The sequence below is a fragment of the Nicotiana attenuata genome, chromosome 9 (genome assembly GCF_001879085.1).
Source record: "Nicotiana attenuata strain UT chromosome 9, NIATTr2, whole genome shotgun sequence".
NCBI classification, from domain to species: Eukaryota; Viridiplantae; Streptophyta; class Magnoliopsida; order Solanales; family Solanaceae; genus Nicotiana; species Nicotiana attenuata.
This window is the reverse complement of record NC_031997.1, coordinates 46122911-46142343: the sequence shown is the minus strand read 5'-3', so window position 1 is coordinate 46142343 and position 19433 is coordinate 46122911. Positions and strand designations below refer to the sequence as shown.

The 19433-nt window shown below is 41.1% G+C and overlaps 1 protein-coding gene across 1 annotated transcript; it reads right to left on the bottom strand.

Moving 5' to 3' along the window:
- LOC109232373 (squalene synthase) lies at positions 1171–8811 on the bottom strand. Its single transcript, XM_019398111.1, has 13 exons — positions 8378–8811; positions 8023–8065; positions 7233–7322; positions 5436–5511; positions 4991–5060; positions 4281–4424; positions 4079–4183; positions 3760–3906; positions 3031–3106; positions 2341–2429; positions 1650–1741; positions 1531–1576; positions 1171–1442 (listed from the first exon to the last, which is right to left on the bottom strand). The coding sequence occupies exons 1-13, from the start codon at positions 8570–8572 to the stop codon at positions 1380–1382; spliced, it is 1236 nt and encodes a 411-aa protein (XP_019253656.1). The 5' UTR covers positions 8573–8811; the 3' UTR covers positions 1171–1379.

Here is a 19433-nt window from a genome sequence, read left to right as displayed (position 1 = left end):
TCACTTTCTGAAATATGGAATTTTAATACAATGGCTGTTATTTAAATACGTCAGTTTACCACAAAAATGAACAAAATATTATAAAAGACATGTTTATTACACTTGGAATTTGCTTACGTAGCTTGCAAACAAGTACATACCCAACAAACCACAAAAAATAGGTTTTCGTAATTATCTTGTCAGGTCAAAAGGTGCAACTATCACTTAATGAACATAGAATTACAAACATCAAAATCTGCACTAATCACATAATTGGCCAAGAGCTTGTTGCTGTCTTCCTTGACCAGACTTCTTTTTTGTAACCATCCCAAACTGCAAAGCAAGACAGAGCATAAACTGGGCTAATGATCTCCACGAAGAAGCTGAAAAAGCTACAATTTCCATGTATCTTTCTTAACACAGTTATCGTAAAATTGCAAAGTGATGCCATCGGTTTGAACACAACGCACTAACTTTAAATCTAGGAAACAAACCTATTAAATCATCATTAATGACACTGTTGAAGTAAGTACGATCCTAATTTAATATGATCTTCCAATTTTAGTGTTTCGACATAATTGACAGTGCAACTCCTCCTTCGTGAACCTGTTCATATTGTGAATTCCAAGCTCGAATAAAGGAGGATAGTTGCGGTAAGCTGACAGCTAGCGTGAAACTAATCAATAAGGAATTTCGTTGGGAATGTAAGCTGACAGGTAGAGCGAAACTAATCAATAAGGAATTTCGTTGGGAATGTAATGGGTCCAAAGTCCAAACGGAGTTAAATGGACGGTGAGGATTCATACAACTTGGAACTGAGGCAATTTTGATGTTATTGTTGTTCTTGACATACTCCTGACTCCACCTGTGGGATATCACTAGGTTTGTTGTTGTTGCTGTTGTTCTTGATATAGATTTGAACATTAGGGAAATATGACCTTACAATTCTATTGAAGTCCACAATGATTTGTTAAGGGAAACTTTTCACTTAGACTTGGAAATTTGTGATGACACAGGAATGACAATCTAAAGACAATCACTTGTAAATCACATTCAAGGTGAGGAAGAAAAATTTGTGTTTTTTGGGAAGTGAGGAGGATGTGTTCATATTCATTAAAAAAAAACATACAATACAGTCTAACATAGCAGGTAACACAGAGAGAGAGAGAGAGAGAGAGAGAGAGAGAGAGAGAGAGAGAGAAATATCATGATTTGAAAAAATAACCCTGCTTATTGTTTGAAGGCTAGGAAAAAACATACTTCCTACAATGATCCACGTGCTTATCAATAGAAGGCGAAAGCTTAGGTGCATAGAGGGTATATTTTTGAACCATGAGACATGCATCTATATAATTGGCATGCCACTCAAGTACATCGTCATTATGAAAATTACATATCGTCTAAGATCGGTTTCCAGATAGCTGTGCAAGAACAATAGCCAGTATGATGAAAATGACAACAATCTGCAATAAATTTCAGAGATGAGAAAATATTAAATGCAGAAAGGCAAATTGTATCTAAAGCGTGAAACAATCAGCTGTATACACTTACCAGAACAGGACTATAATTAGGCTCGCTCCTGATTATGTATGATTTCCTGGTGATAGGTACATGCATTAGTTGATACTCACAGCAATGTGAAGATGAGAACAACTAGGATATGTACAAACCTTTTGTTCAAGGTTCCCGAATCTCTGCAAGTTTTCAGGATCGCTTCAAGCCTCTTCAGAGTTTTTGTTGCATTTGGATCATCATTATTAACCTAAAACAATAAAAGAGCAGTTTTGGTGGCATGTCTGTTCATCAAGAAAGGAAATTTTGACATAAAAAAGGAACAAAAAGAAACAGATAGCAGACAGAGTGCATAACCCATATTATTAGCCGTTAAGCAAAAGCTTTGCCAAATTATGTATCGTCGGTTCAAATAATCGTTAGATGTATCAATTCAAAGGCTAAGAGGTATCAGTATTGTAATAGGAACATGTTACGCATAGATATGTTTACTAATTTGTTCTATTTTTGTACTACACCTTTGTACATATGTGTGAGAGAGACTCCTGGATAACTATTTTGCAAACAATTATTCAGTATTTCTGGAAGAAAAGACAGGCATCTGTAGTAGGAACATGATTCAGAAACCCCATCACAACTTGTATGCACAAGGTTTCTCGTACCGTAATGCAAGGTCCATATTGACCAAATGAGCCACAAAAGTGCGCATATACTTATTCCAAGACAACACATGCATTGTTAACGTTAAACAAAAAGGACTGGGTAATCCTCAATTTGACCCAGCAACTTCAACACGAGCACATTATAACTGGGCAATTAGGCATGATTGAGAATAAATAAGTTCCATACCTTGGATTTCAGCATACAAGAAAAGTCAAAAAAAGCACCATATACATCTGCAATAGTCCTGGTCCGGTCAATGACCTTAGCAGTCAGACCTAGAAAGAAGAAACCAAAAGTTAATAATAATGACAGGTATAGTATAAAATTAAGACGACAAGGATATAATGTGATGCTTAAAAACTGCTAGAATAATACTCAAGAACAGAATATCTACTTTAAATAAGTTCCATCAGCAAATGCAGTAGAACATATAGATGCATGAATAATACATGCTGGGAGAGAGTTCTCAAAGAAATGATACAAAGACAAGAAAGGTAGAATATACAATAAGACAGTGTTAACGATAAAGCCCACTCCATTACATGATAATAATAAGTCCTTTTTATAGGGTAATAAGATTTTATTAATGAAGGCAAAAAACACCCGTATACAATGGAAAACCTTACAAAACGATGTGGTTTTCTACGAACAACACCTGACCTTCTATACATATAAAAACATCGTGGGTGCACCAAAAATAAATAAGGAATGAGAGGCTATTCCGCAAGTACACAAAATCTCTCTCTACCCCATCATAATAACAAGTCCTATTGACAAAAGATGCGATTTATAAACAAATTGGCCGAATTTTACGGTGTCAGATTGCAATTGGATATGAAGTCACAGGAAATGCATGTCGAGAATCATAGTTCTTACCACGTCTCATTTTTACCACTCCTCTGAAGACTTCAATGTTGTCGTAGCACATAGCTAATGTCCCAATTGCCATGACCTGGTACCATTAGATAATACAACAAGGCAAAAGCATGGTAAAGAAGTATGCTTAGCAAGTTACTGGTGCAACAATGCTTCTGGATGCTGTAAAAGGTAAATAACTGAAACAAATACTGTAATGCAAATTTCTTCCTTCCCCAGCCTACAAGTCCATGAACAAATACTGGTGCAACAATGCTTCTGGATGCTGTAAAAGGTAAATAACTGAACAAATACTGTAATGCAAATTTCTTCCTTCCCCAGCCTACAAGTCCATGTTTAAAAAATTGTAGACTATTAGTCATTCACCACACTTAACTCTATGGTCAATTAAACAAGCATGAATAGAAATCATGGCAATAAGACAATACGAAGATCCTTGATCTATAACTAGATTGAAATTAAATGATTCGACATAGAGTTTACTTCAGCAAATTCGATACATTTTCTGTTTCGATCTTTATCGACACTTACCCAAACAGAGAACATAAAATTCCATCATAAGAAACACTTTATGAAAAATTGAATAAATGGAAAGACCAAGAACTAGAATTCCAAATAGTTAGAAAAGGAATCGTCAAGTGTGACAGAAGAAATGTCTTCATGTAGGAAGCGTTTAGCCTGAGATAAATTGAAAGGCTAGAGAGCCTAGAAATAACCTAGAGGATATACCTGTGGAATAGCACAGAATCGAAAGATGGAAGGATCACGCAAAGCAGACATGTAAGTCAAACAATCTTCTACATGTGATAAAGCATTAGTGACCATGTCATTGAGACATTGCACTGCTTTGGCCGAGTTATCCTCGTACTTTAATTCCTGTGGGAAATAAACAAAGATGTCAATTAACCTATGAATGAAACCCATCTCTGAGCTTTGACTAAACAACTGCACTTGCTACAGTCCACTCAAGTTCATTCAATAACTATGACGGCAGGGAAAAAACGAGTTGAGAAACTCGTACAAGACCAAGGAGATGAAGAGTTCAAACCTCAAGCTTGTTAACATATTTACTCCATATTTCACGGGGCCAGAACATACGGCACTTGGGCACTTCATTTATGTCCTCCAAATAATCTCTAATGATGTTTGTTTTCTGCCATATATAGCAAATATGTTAGTATTACTGCCCTCAAGAAAGAAGAATCTCAAAGATGGACAGTTGTGCCTGCCACACATGTAAAGGTTTAAACCTGAAGAAATAAACCCATGGAGTTGGAGAGAGAATCTGAAGCCAGATCTTCTTTCCCAGAGGCATGGAACAGTTTTGACAATCCTAGCCCAACAAGCCCAGCTACATAGTGACAATATTCGTCATAATCATCGGTTGTTTCCACCTGCAGAGGTAGATTTGTTGAAATTAAAATACATGGAGGTTGAAGGAGCATTCTAGAAATGAAGCTTGCAGCAAAAAACTATTAAATCGTAAAGTAGCTACACATCGGGCGCGCTTAAAGGTTAAAGTTACCTTTCAAAAACCTAACAAGATTTTAGCGCTCATTAACCAAATTCCATGTACTTGTCTTCTATAGTGTTAATAGCCTTGTCTTACTTAACAAACAAAGACAGAGATGATAATTCAACAAAGACGACAATATCCGTACGGGCTAACAACACTGGTGCAAAACATGTTCAACAAAATACAGGTGAAAAAGATACCAAATCTCAAATAGCAGAAATACTAGTAATACCACATCAATCACGATGTAGTGAAGCAGAGACCATGGTTTATACTTTTGAGTAGGTGGATTAATCCAATGGCTTGAAGATGAGGAATTGCATAAAAAGGGAAAACTTGAGAGATCGAGCCAATTCATACAAACAAAAAATGCAAACAAGTATAAACTGCTTTTTGTGAGTATCAGATAATTTGATCCTGTTCTTTATGGTTTATCTTACATACCTCCTTGCATATGAATTTTGCCATTCCTGCACCCATTCTCATGGTAATATCCTCAATTGCCTGCTGATAACTGCAAAATATAAGAACATAATCTTCATTATAGCCTACTCATACAATGGGACCCAGAGTTTGTACATTTTGAAATTCAGACTACAACCCCAGTTCACATTTTTTGTCGTATAAGTAGCATTTCTTTTTTTCTGATTTTTTAGGGTTTAAGAAGGCAGAGAAAGCTGCACCGCTCAGAAGCAAACATTTCTGAATTCACATTAGGGACATATCACGTGGATCTACAGTTGAATTTGGATTTCTCCAAATCTTGCAACAGAATTTAAATTCTAGAGGACCTACTGCTACATCATATTCAACAAATATGCTGATTGTAACCTCTCAATTGAGCAAAATCTTAGTATCAGAAAAGCACACAAGCTGGGTAAGAACTCACTGTTTCCTAAGCTCCAGAAAAGCAGTTGAAACATGATGGAACTGGTCCATGAGAACCTTGTACTCCTTTGTACCACCTAACATGTTAAAAAATTGGGATTAGGAATTCACTCTATAATAAAACAGCAATAACTACAACGCAGTCCCAAACAAGTTGGGGTGGCTAAATGAATCCTCACTTCTCCATTAAGTTCAACTCATGTCATCATCATACCGAATAAAAAACAAGTGAAAAACAAGTGAAATATATATAAATGATAGTAATAATAATATTAGAAGTTCTCTAACAAGTCTAATCCTATTCCCCATTAGTAGACAACACCCTAGACAGAATATATTTGTAGGGAGGGCAACGCGCATGGCACCGTGGGAGCAAGACACATAGAAGAAAAGAAAAGCCTTTATTTAGGGTAAGAAACTGCAGTAAAAAGAAGTATAACAAATTTCAGAAGATTTCTAAGTTCTAACTTGCTCCCTTCCCCTTAGCATCCAATCGTTGAGTCAGGTTGACCTCTTTGGCCAACATGTCATGACATTTTGAGTAGCAAATTAACAAAAGAGTCCATTGCAACCACTAGTAATGCAGAAATAGTTCCAGGGTTAGAACATAGTTTTCGAAGCTCAATTCTCCTATCTGTCATCCAACTATTTATACATTGAAAGAAATAAAATCAAGATAAGCTATTTACCCAGAGCATGTGAAAAGTTGGACTACAGGACCCACCAAAATGCCTAGAACTAGTATACATTGTCTTATTCAGGTCAATATTTTAGTGTTGCCCAGCCCTTTGGGTGGGAAGGATCCTCCTTCATGTTCATACATGAGCATGCAGGTGTATAGCTAGCAATGTAATCACTAGAATGCTATCATCGGCATACAGATGATGAGCGAGCAATGATAGGGTCACAAGTTTTTTTTAAACCTAAAGTATGGATTTTTCTCAATGAGGTAACAGGGTTTCAAGTATTATGACTTGTTTGGTGTTGTATGCCTAATGTCAGCAGTGTCTCTGCATGGTACAGGGGCGTGGGGGCCAATTTGGCCAACCTGAGAAGAAGGAAGTACGTTATGGTCAGCTGGTGTAGTATGTGCAATAAGACGGGGGAGGGCATCAACCACATGCTACTTCATTGCGAATATGCGTCACAGGAATGGGCATTGATTTATGTGGTCTTCAAGATAAAGTAGAATGTATTGTCAGTAGATGATTGAAGGTGTTTTTGAGAAATGGGAATCATGCAGGAAGAGGTTAAACACCATGGCTGGAGGTAATATAGATGTGTATTCGCTATGAGCTTAACAATTAGCTAACCTCTCTCACACTGATTACAATAATAGTAAAAGATGAGGTTATAATGGGCTCTTGATTTTTTCCGTTAGGCAACTACCAGTGGCAGAGTATTTAGCAAGTAATCAAACAAAAGCAAAGATGCCACAGTTACTTTCCCTTCTTGTCCATTTTCCTATATGACCTCCGTCAGGCACTATTCTGATGCATTATGTGCTTTCAACTATCAAATATGGTCCATATCTTGGATCATTAGCAGCTTTCTGCATGTGTGCAGCCTCTAGTAGTAGTTTGACTGCAGAGCCAAAAGAGAAACATTTTTGGGTAGACAGTGAAACATTGCATTGGTTTTTAACCAACTTATTAAAAAAAAAGTTTAATAGTGACCCTCCAAAAGTAGTTGAAGTCTTTCCAATTTGGGATTCTTCAATTGCAAAAGCACAATCATTATAAGAGAAAAAGGATATTGAGAATTTAGGGAGATCGACAAGTTGAACTCAGAGACTTACATGAAAAATGCCATTCGCGATCATAAACATGCTGATGAAAAGAGATCAGAATAGGTACTTTAACATCGGTGGGAATGCTGGTATCATCCTCTGTCCAGAATAAGAACATCCAGATATGAAAAAGAGCAAAATAAGTGTTACTCAAAAATATGACTGCAGCAACCCGTGAATCAACTAATATTACAAGGTAAAAACTACCTTATGAATGTCTAGAATGAAATAGAAAACAACATATGATAACTCATACTAGTATTTCAGCAATATAAGTTAGTCAAAGCTTGTTTATAACCAAGAAGAGTTCCACAGAAAGCTGGTAGGCAGCTCAGAATTATCTAAACGAAATATCAACTAGTTGGATAATTAGCATGGGTAGAATAACTTGCTCTTTTTTATTATCTTTTTTAATTAATGAGCAGTTGATGTTTTCACTAATCACTAAATAAATTTACCCTCTGACTATACTTAAATGCTAGTTTATCATGTTAGCTAATAGCCTAATACTACGAACAATCAGTGGCGGATCCAGGAATTTAAAGTCATGGGTGCTAGTCGAAAAAATTCCGAAAGAAGAGCAAAAAAGAGTTTAATTATGGGTGCTCGCTCAATATTTATCTGAATATTTTTTTTACTTATCTAAGCAAATTTACTAATTCTAGTTAGGGGTAATGGGTGCTTGAGCACCCACAATTGTCACATAGATCCGCCACTGCGAACAATCATCTGTTTTCTAAGGTCCATATCTCCTTATAATTACTAAACAAAATTTAGATAGATAGTAAACTGAGCTTACCAACAGTGTCAAGTGCTCGAAGAACCAAATAGAAAATGCACACCTGGAAAGTTCAATTAAAGTTAAAAATAAGAATAATAAAAGTCAACCTTCAAAAATCAAAATATCAGTCATAGTAATATGCGAATCCAGAACATTAAAACAAATCAACGAAATATATATAGTATATTAACAATTCCAATCAATTCACAGAAGCAGGAAATTTTTAAAAAAAAAAAAAACTAAACAAAAATCCAATTTTCATGTATATAAACACACACACACAAACACACAGAGGTTACCACACGCTTTAAATGCATCCAAATAGCAAGCGCTAGCGATTAAATGCCACAGAAAAAGAAGAGAAGAAACATACGGCATCACGAAGCTCGACGGGAAGTTGTTGAATGACGAGAGCAAAGCTACGAGAAACCTTATGAAGCATTGAGTAACAGAAGCCCCAATGTGGAGACGGCGGGATCTGTTTCTCCGCGTGTCGAGCCGCTAGTTTAAGCTTTATCAATGGATACAAATCATCTGGATTCTTCAAAATCGCCCTCAAACTCCCCATTCTTATTCAGCCTTCTGTTCACAACAATTTGATCAATCTCCGATCCACAATGCAATCACACACAGAGAAAATACTTAAATATATATAAGAGCAAATCGAGAAAAGGAAGATGAGAGAGGCGAAGGATATTCGAATTTATGTACGCACTTATTGGTGTGTGTGGGGGTGGGGGGGTTGTTTGGTAAGAGGAGAAAGCGTTAGCAAAATGGCTCTATTTGAAGAAGTCGTTGAATGATGAATTGCGTGGAAACGATGATACCTATGTCTGTTTCGAATAATAAACATTTTAAAAAAGAAATGGAAAAATTAGTGTTTGGATTCGGTAAATACGGACGTATCGGAAATATTGGTAAAATATATAAATACTGCAGTTTGAGAAATATTTTATATAAGTAGGCGTTTGGACATAAGAATTGTGAAATTCTAAAAAATAGTGAAATCTTTTTTTCATGATATTTGAAATTTAGAGTTATGTTTGAATATAAATTTCAGTTTGGGTGTTTTTTGAAGTTTTGTGAGTGATTTGAATGAAAATTTTGAAAAACAGCTTTTTGGAGTTTTTTAGATTTTCAAAAATTTCCAAAATCACCTTCAAATGAAAATTGAAAATTTTATGAACAAATGTATTTCGAAAAGAAGAAAAAACTTTTGGAAAAAAAATTTATGTCCAAACGGGCTCTTAAAACTCGTTTTTGACAACTTCTCTTCCTATAATATAAGTGAGAATAACCAGGCAGCTCACGATCAATATATCTGTCTGGCAGAGGGGTATTTTTAGAATTATTGGTTTTCCTTGCTCAGCTATATTGCACCGTCTGCTTCATCAACTTGAATTTTTTATGTGTTGACTGAAAAAATCAGCATTATTTCCTCTAAATCCCATAGCATCCGTATATAGTTAATTGGCATGAGTTGCGGTACTTTTTTAAGGTCTCATTTAGCCCCTACTTTTGCATTTTTTAACCATAAATACACTTGTACATTTGTGTAAATCCAATGAATAATACAGCCTTCAATTGCCCAAAAAGATATATGCTGCTGATGTCACATGAAAGTGACATGCTCACAAATTCACGTGTGTCCAGCTTTATCTTGTGGCTTCTTCAACTTGAACTTTATATTGATCATTCTTTTCTTCATTGTAAATTAAAATTTTCCAACTTTAGCATATTTGTTTGCAAAATGTTATAAATAAATAATAGTAGGTCCCTTTTTTGGGTAAACAAAATAAGCTCATTTTGTAAATTAAATTAAATCTTTTATTTCCATCATTATAAATTAAAATCGATGTAACTTTAGCATACTCAACTGTAAATTCTTACAAAAATAATATAAAAAAAAATTGGGTAAAGAATTTTGGTTAGAGTAATAGAGTCAATCTTAGGTAACAAAGAAAAACAAGATAAGGGGTCCTGACAAAATTGTGTTAATTATTATATGATAGAAGAAGGATTCAACGAAGGATTATATACTATCACTATATTTTTCACTTACCTAGAAGAAGAATAAGTTGCAAATAAATTCTACTAATTCACAAATGAAGAACTATAAATGCAATTGTATATGACCATTCTTCTTTTCAATCATTGGGAATGAAAATGTTTGTTAAATAACTTGTGTTAATTGTTAGAAGGACAATTGGAGAACCAAATAGTTAGAGTGAATTATTCAATAAAACTTGTAAAAGTAAAAGTATTTCTAACTTTGTAAACTTATGTGATTGAGTCTTGTTCTTGGAGAGTACATATCTTTTACCTGAAAGGGGATTGAAATTTTTTACATTAGAATCATAATCTAATTCTAAAATATGGGAATAGAAAACATAATAAGAGTTTGACAAAAATCTCAGAATTAATTCCTTACATAAAGATGTCGCCAAATCTTTTATGCTATGAAAAGAAATATTTATCTTGAAAATATATTGAAATTACTCTAAATAAATTTTGTATTTAAGATGGTAATAAATTTTTTGTGTTATAAAAAGGAATTTTTAGTACAAAACTTAGCACAATATGAACATCAAGCAAGCTCCTTTTGCAATTGTTTTTCAGGTAATAGTTGGGACCAAAAAAATTATAGTATATTTTTTTCTTTTCAATTATTTTAGTTGATTTAAGACTAACTTTAGGATGCTTCGAAGACGAACTCTTGACCAAAAAAAAAATCGCATATTATATAATCCATATATATTATATGTATAATCATGTTTTATTAATATATATTTATGTATAACAACTAAAAGAAGTAAATAATAAATCCGACCATTTATTATATGAAGATCCTAAAAATTATAATGTAATATTTAGTATATGTTTATTGGGCCCGTGCAAAATTCAAAAATAGCCAGATTTACAACTGGTCGTTCAAAAATAGCCCAGTTTCAAAAGTAATCGAAATTTAGCCACTTTTCATTTAAAAAAAAATCTGAGCGAAAACACTGTTCAAAACCCAGAAAAATACGGCAGTATATTATGCTGGAGTTCCAGCATAAGTATACTTAAACTCCAGCATATTATACTGGAGTTCCAAGATAAGTATGCTGGAACTCCAGCATAATATGATGGAGTTTCAGCATAAGTACACTAGAACTCCAGCATAATATACTGGAGTTCCAGCAAGTATACTGGTCCAGCATAATATACTGGAATTTGGAGCACCGGTGCTCCAGTCTCCAGTATATTATTGTATAGGGTCAAATTTGACCCTCAGCATCTCTACGCCAGTGGGTACGCCCAGTGAGTGTACGCCGACTAACGTAGCGGGTACGACTCGGACGTGGGGACAAAAGCGACATCGTTTAGGACTCAGTGTCTTCACTAGGGAGACGTTACCTGTCTTTGTAACTTTTTGATTCTTTCGAGAAAGGTCTCTTATTATATAAAGGAGACCTTCACATTGTAAAGGGGGGATTCTGATCTAATACAACTCTCTCATTTTCTGGCTTTCTCTCTCTATCTCTACCTCAAACGAACATATCTTATTGAGTTCATATTATCACTTTGCAATACTAGATCTACGACAATAATATCATCTTTGCATCTCTAGATTTATTATATTTGATTACGATTTACCCTTTTCTTACTTTTGATTGTTTTCTAGCTTACAAAGTATATTGTTAACTTTTGAGCCAAACAATTTGGCGCCGTCTGTGGGGATTTCGAGAATCAAAACCATAGTATCCACCTAGAGATCAACCAACTACCACTCTCTACACCACACAAAAACAGAAAATGGCCGAAAATAACACAAGATCGAAAGCTATATTGAGTGTCACTACCAATCTCCTTGGCCCTCTCAACGAGGCCAGTGACGATGGCATCCTGAATGCAACCCCTAGCATCACACCGGGTGCAGAGATCTCACCTTCCCCATCCGAAGGTCTGACGATCTTGCACGAAAAAGGAGCTTCCGCATCTGCGGCTACAGAAGCACCCTCAGTGGTCAAGGAGCTACAGGAAAGATGGCTAACAATCACTCTAAGCGGCTTGGTTGAAAGGTCACCACAAAGTAACATCGGGTGTACACCAACGGTAGGTACCACTGCTGCCGTGGGTGAACCGGATGTTGCACTAGCTAAAGACAAACCCATCGAGACACAGACCAATGATAGCACGCTAACAGCCATCCTAAAGAAGATGGAAGAAATGAAAATGAAAATAAGGCGCTCCGCAGTCAGATGAAGGAACATCAGGAGAGGGTCGACAAGATCCCGGTGCTCCCAAATTGCTACCAAAGCGCGACGTGGGAAGGCTCGTTGAACAACCATACGCTGAAGAAGCTGCCCCTCATTCCACCCCAAAAACCTTCAAGATGCCACCATACTTGAGGGTATATGACGGAACCACAGATCCCGAGGATCATCTGATCCACTACGTCACCGCTGTGAAGGCAACGACCTATCGAAAGAACAGGTACCGTTGGTACTGCTGAAGAAGTTTGGAGAGACGTTGATAGGAGGGGCCCTAACATGGTACACTCAGCTACTGGCTAAGGCAATATCAACGTTCGAGGAAATGGTGGATAAGTTCGTCACAGCCCATGCAGGCGCGAAGAAAGCGGAGGCCAGGGTCAACGACATCTTCGCCGCCAGGCAAACCACAAGAAAGGGACTCAGGGACTTCCTGGCAAGGTTTAACAGGGTAAGGATGAGTCTACCAAATGTATCGGAAGGTATGGCAGTCGCCGCTTTCTAGAACGGGCTGAGCAGGGATGGTTCGAAGGCAACCAAGAAGCTGCTGAGCCGCCTCATAAAATATCCCCCTACCACATGGGAGGAAATCCACAACGCCTATTGCGCCGAGGTACGAGCGGACGAGGACGATCTTAATGGGCCGACCCAACGACTAACAGCGATACTCTCAGAAACGAGGAGAGATCGACGGAACGAAGGACGACGAGAACAACTCCCCCGCTCCAACAGAGATCGACATCAGCCATACATCAGATCCTCCCATCCGCCACCAAGGCATACAGACGTGCTACAGCGACACGTCGCCCCACTCCGAAACGAAAGAGGTACGCCCCCTTTATTAACCGCCCATAACTTTTGTGTATCTCCTTTAGAAATAGTGTACGCACTAGAGAATCTGGGCACCAAGGTGTAGTGGCCGCAGAAGATGAAAAGCAGACCCTGCCACAAGGAAATCAAACGCCCTATGTGAGTTCCATCAGGAACGGGGACACAAAACCGAAGACTGCATAGGCCTACGGCAAGAGGTGGTCAGGTGCTGAACCAGGGATACCTGAGGGAATTACTCAGTGACAAAGGGAAAATCAACTTTGCACGCGGACGAGAACAACCCCACGGGCCGCCGAAGCCGCCTTCCCCAGCGCGCACGATAAACATGATCGTCGGAGGCGGCGACGAGTCAGTGATCAATCACGTCAAGTCCGCCACCAGACACAGACTAAAGCGGACCATCGCCCATGAACGGTATGACGACTTCGAAGATAGTATCACCTTCGATAAGTCTGATGCCGACGGTTTGTCTTTCCCTCATTATGATGCTTTAGTTATCACTTTATCCACCCAAGGGTCCTCGTACAAATGGGACTCGAGGATAGGGTAATACCGCGCTGCATAACACTAACCGGTTTTAACAATGCAGTGGAACGGACGTTCGGAGAAATAGCACTACCCGTCTTAGCGGGAGGAGTCACGCTGGAAACAACTTTCCACGTGATGAACCAAGAAACGGCGTACAACGTCATCATAGGACGCCCGTGGATACACGCCATGCGAGCGGTCCCTTCAAGCCTCAATCAAGTGATCAAATTCCCAACCCCATGGGGAGTATTCAGTATTCGAGGCGAGCCACGCACCGCACAAGAATGCTACAAAATAGCCCAAGACTGTGCCCACACCCAACAGCTAACGGGGGCGAGCGCGGAGGCATAGCAATTAGCCGAGTCGGGGACTAAGGTCAACCCGACAACGGACGCCATCAAAGACCTCGACGTCTTGGAGGCCTGTAAAGCAACGGTCGAAGATCTCGACCCAGTCCAATTGGATGAAACCAATCTTACGAAGAAAGCCTATATCGGGCACGGTCTCGCCAACCCAAGTAAGTATTGTGAATTCTTAACTAACCATGCGGATTTGTTCGCCTTTTACCATTCAGATATGCCGGGAATCCCGTGAGACATCGCCACCCACAAGCTGAACGTCGATCTACTACATCCGCCCGTGCGACAGATGAGGAGAAAATTCAACGCCGCTATTAATGAAGCGGTCAGTAAGGAAGTAGACGAGTTGCTGGCCAACGGCTCCATCAGAGAATCAAAGTACCCCAGTAGGTCGCCAATGTCGTCATGGTCAAAAAGAAAAACGGGAAGTGGAGAATGTGCGTGGATTTCACTGATCTGAACAAAGCATGCCCAAAGGATTCATTCCCACTACCCCACATCGACCAACTGATCGACGCCACTGCAGGACATGAACTACTGAGCTTCCTAGACGCCTATTCCGGCTATAATCAAATTATGATGGCCGAGGAGGACCAAGAGAAGACAACTTTCATCACCTACCAAGGGACTTACTGCTACAAGGTAATGCCCTTCGGGCTCAAAAATGCAGGGGCTACGTACCAGAGGCTGGTCACCAAAATGTTCAAAGAGCAGCTTGGTAAGACTATTGAAGTCTATATCGACGACATGCTGGTAAAGTCGACAAGAAAAGAGGACCACATCGACCATCTGAAAGAAACCTTCGAGATATTGAGAAGGTACGGGATGAAACTGAACCCCGAGAAATGCGCCTTCGGCGTGGCATCAGGAAAATTCTTAGGGTTTCTCGTATCACAACGAGGTATCAAAGTCAATCCAGATTAGATCAAGGCGAAAGACGCGATACCCGAGATACTGAACAGCAAAAAGCAGGTGCAAAAGCTGACGGGGCGAATAGCCGCCTTGTCTAGGTTCATCTCACGGTCCTCCGACAGATGCCATAAGTTTTTCAATGTGCTGAGAAAGGGCAATGGGTTACAGTGGAATGAGGAATGCATCGAGGCCTTAAGGAAATTGAAAGCGTACCTATCTTCGCCGCCACTGCTAGCCAAAGCAAATCCAGGCGAGCCACTGCTGGTATATTTGGTCGTATCCGAGGTCGCCGTCACCGCAGTCCTAGTTCGTGAAAACGAAGGTACACAATCTCCTATTTACTATATTAGCAAAACCTTAGTGGACGCGGAAACACGATATCCACACCTTGAAAAATTAGCTTTGGCATTGGTCGTAGCTTCACGGAAGCTCCGACCCTATTTCCAATGCCACCCCATAAAAGTAGTGACGACCTTCCCCTTGAGAAGTATCCTACACAAGCCTGAGTTATCAGGCAGACTCGCCAGATGGGCCATAGAGCTCAGTGAGCACGATATCTCATATCATCCAAGAAACGCCATCAAGTCGCAAGTACTTGCCGACTTCATAGCCGACTTCAGCGCAAAAATACTGCCAGAGGCGGAACTAGAGGCACGCCGTGCCCCCTCCAACGCCGACCTATGGACTTTTTTCACTGATGGCGCCGCTAACACCTCGGGGTCGGGACTGGGACTCGTTCTTGAGGTCCCCACGGGCGAAATAATTCGCCAGTCCATACGATGCCCCGAGATGACTAACAACGAAGCCGAGTACGAGGCTGTTATTGCAGGTTTAAAACTAGCCATCAAGTATGGAGCTCGACGACTCGTTCTCCATTGCGACTCTCAACTCGTGGTGAACCAGGTCACCGGGACTTACCAAATCAAGGAGCAGAGGTTACAAAAATACCAGTCAGAAATCCACAGGTTAATGACCGAGTTCGACGAGTGCCGCTTCGAACAAGTTCCGAGAGCACGGAACATTGAAGCAGACGGCCTAGCAAAACTGGCCGCAGCCACTAAAAACTTCAACAAAGAAAGCGTGGTCACCCTCCTCCATTCAGCCATTGATCACACTGAGGTACTCTCTTTAAATTTGACTTGGGACTGGCGCAACCAATTTGTATCCTATCTGCAGGATGGAACAGTCCCACTCGACAAAAAAGAAGCCAAGAAGCTCCGCGTACAGGCCGCCCGGTATTGCCTGATAAACCACGAGCTCTACAAAAGGACGTTTGGCGGACCCCTAGCCAAGTGTCTAGGGCCGCAACAAACGCGACCAATGCTCGAAGAGGTACACGAAGGTCATTGCGGCGCCCATACAGGTAACCGCGCCCTCGTGCGCTGCATAATACGAGCCGGCTATTATTGGCCCACTATGAAGAAAGACGCAGCGGAATATGTTCGCCGATGCGAACAGTGCCAAAAGTATGCCCCCATGATACACCAACCAGGAGAACCACTCCACTCGGTCACTTCCCCATGGCCCTTCATCAAATGGGGAATGGACATAGTCGGTCCCCTACCAGCGGGACGAGGAAAGGTACGATTTCTATTAGTTTTAACTGACTATTTTTCCAAGTGGGTAGAAGCAGGAGCGTATGCCCAAATACGCGAACAAGAAGTCATCGCCTTCATATGGAAGAATATCATCTGCCGTTTCGGCATCCCCAAGGAAATCAGCTGCGACAACGGACGGCAATTCATCGGCCAAAAGACAACAGAATTCTTCGACAAATGGCGTATCAAGCGAATACTCTCCACACCATATCACCCCGCCGCCAACGGCCAAGCAGAGTCTTCCAATAAAACAATACTGAACATACTGAAAAAGAAGCTCGAGGAAGCCAAAGGGCTATAGCCCGAGATACTACCGGAAGTGTTATGGGCACACCGAACCACACCCAACTCCTCCACAAGAGAAACACCGTACTCACTGGTCTACGGAACCGACGCGGTCATACCAGTCGAAGTCGGCGAACCAAGCTTAAGGTATTCACATACCAGCGGAGCATAGAACGACATAAACAGACTTCAAGACCTCGATGCGGCCGAGGAAAGAAGAGAAATGGCCCACATAAGAATGGTGGCTCAGAAACAACAAGTCGAAAGATACTACAACAAGAGTGCCAAAATAAGACCACTCAAAGTGGGGGACTACGTCCTCAAAGCCAAAATATTGGCATCAAAAGACCCAAGCGAAGGAAAACTGGGCACCAACTGGGACAGACCCTACAAAATCACAGCGGCAGCAAGTAAAGGAGTATTTCAATTAGAAACAATGGAAGGAAAAATGCTCCAAAACAATTGGAACGTCGCCCACCTCAAGTATTTCCATTTCTGAAAGGCATCTCCCGAGTCGCACTCTTTTTCCCTTACCCGGGTTTTGTCCCAATTGGGTTTTCTCGGAGAGGTTTTTAACGAGGCGACAGAGGGGACACCTGGAGATATTTGAGAAACAAGTTTATCATACCAGCCACTCCATACGTCCTCCCGACTGGCATGACAAAGGGACTGGACTAGCTTGATCTCCAATGTATGAAAGGCCACGGCCATCTCCAATGTATGAACGGCTACGGCCATCTCCAATGTATGAACAGCTACGGCCATCTCCAATGTATGAACGGCTACGGCCATCTCCAATGTATGAACGCCCACGGCCATCTCCAATGTATAAACGGCTACGGCCATCTCAACAAAAGGCTACGGCCATCTCCAACAACATTATGGCTAAGGCCATCAACGCCGATAAGTTGACCCAACTCGACTATGACGGCAAGTAATTCGACGACAATCGAAGTTATGTACATGGCTAAGGCCATCAACGATATTATGGCGAAAGCCATCGACGCCGATTAGTCCACCCAGCTCGACTATGACGGCAAGTAACTCGACGACAGTCGAAGTTACGTACATGGCTAAGGTCATAAACGATATTATGGCTAAGGCCATCGATGTCGATAAGTCGACCCAGCTCGACTACGACGGCAAGTAACTCGACGACAGTCGAAGTTACGCACATGGCTAAGGCCATCAATGATATAATGGCTAAGGCCATCGACGCCGATAAGTCGACCCAGCTCGACTATGACGGCAAATAACTCGACGACAGTCGAAGTCACGTACATGGCTAAGGCCATAAATGATATTATGGCGAAAGCCATCGACGCCGATAAGTCGACCCAGCTCGACCATGACGGCAAATAACTCGACGACAGTCGAAGTTACGTACATGGCTAAGGCCATAAACGATATTATGGCTAAGGCCACCGACGCCGATAAGTCGACCCAGCTCGACCATGACGGCAAGTAACTCGACGACAGTCGAAGTTACGCACATGGCTAAGGCCATCAACGGTATAATGGCTACGGCCATCCACGCCGATAAGTCGACCCAGCTCGACTATGACAGCGAGTAACTCGATGATAGTCGAAGTTGCGCACACGGCTAAGGCCATCAACAATATTAAGGCTGAAAATAAAAGTTACCAAAAGAAAAGAATAACAGCAAAAGTATAACTTCCATTATCATCCAAAAATACATTTACAAAAGGACCCATTTACGTCTCCAAATACAGCAAAACAAAATGAATACAAGTCCTAAGGGGCTTCGCCATTCTGTTCACCGCCCCCCATCGGACCGCCATCTCGTCCGCCGCCGTCCTCGGCCTGATAGGCCGCAGAGATCCAAGAGCCAGATTCTAGACGGTTGACGTCTTCGGAGTTATAACCCACCCGGTCTGGGGAATCAGAACTATATCCACAAGTTTCACGGGCGACACGGGCTATGCACCGACCTCCTGAACCTCCGCCTCAGTAGCTCGACCCGCAGCTAAGAACTCCTCGAATACGACCAATCTGGCCTCGGCGTACACCCACATATCATGCGCCTCATGATGCGCATCCTCATCAGGCCTTGTGCAGCAGTCCGCTTAAGGACTTCAATCTTAGCCGCCTTGGCATCGAGTTCGGTGGTCATAGCGGCAACCTTGATCCGCATATCAGCAGCTTCCGCCGCTACCCCACGGCCAACCTCCAACTCTTCCTCCTTAGACTGGAGAAGAGTCTCCAGCTCAATGTTCCGAGCTAGGGCGGTCATCAGTTGCTCGTCGATCTGCTCCAGCTCGGCCACCTTCCGTTTCAGCTGGGCTTCAGACTGCTCCAAACCCTCACGGAAAACCCGAAATTTCGGGTCCTGCTTGAGTAGGTCCGCCAGTGCCTGATGCTTGACGCGGCACCGCCGATATTTCTTTACCACCTTGTTAAAGGTGGCTGCCTTCCTTTGCGCTCGCCGCCCCCTCTCTATCTCCAAGATGAGAGTCTAAAGAAGAGGAAAAGGAGGAAAGGCAAGTCAGTATGCATCAAAATTTACTTTACGGTACATGAAGAAAATCGAAAAATACCTGCAAGGCCGCGCCGGCAACCCTCCGGGATTGTTCCCCGTCACTAACCCCTTTTAACATTTCACGCTCAGCGGCCGCACATAGCAGGGTCATATCCGCTGC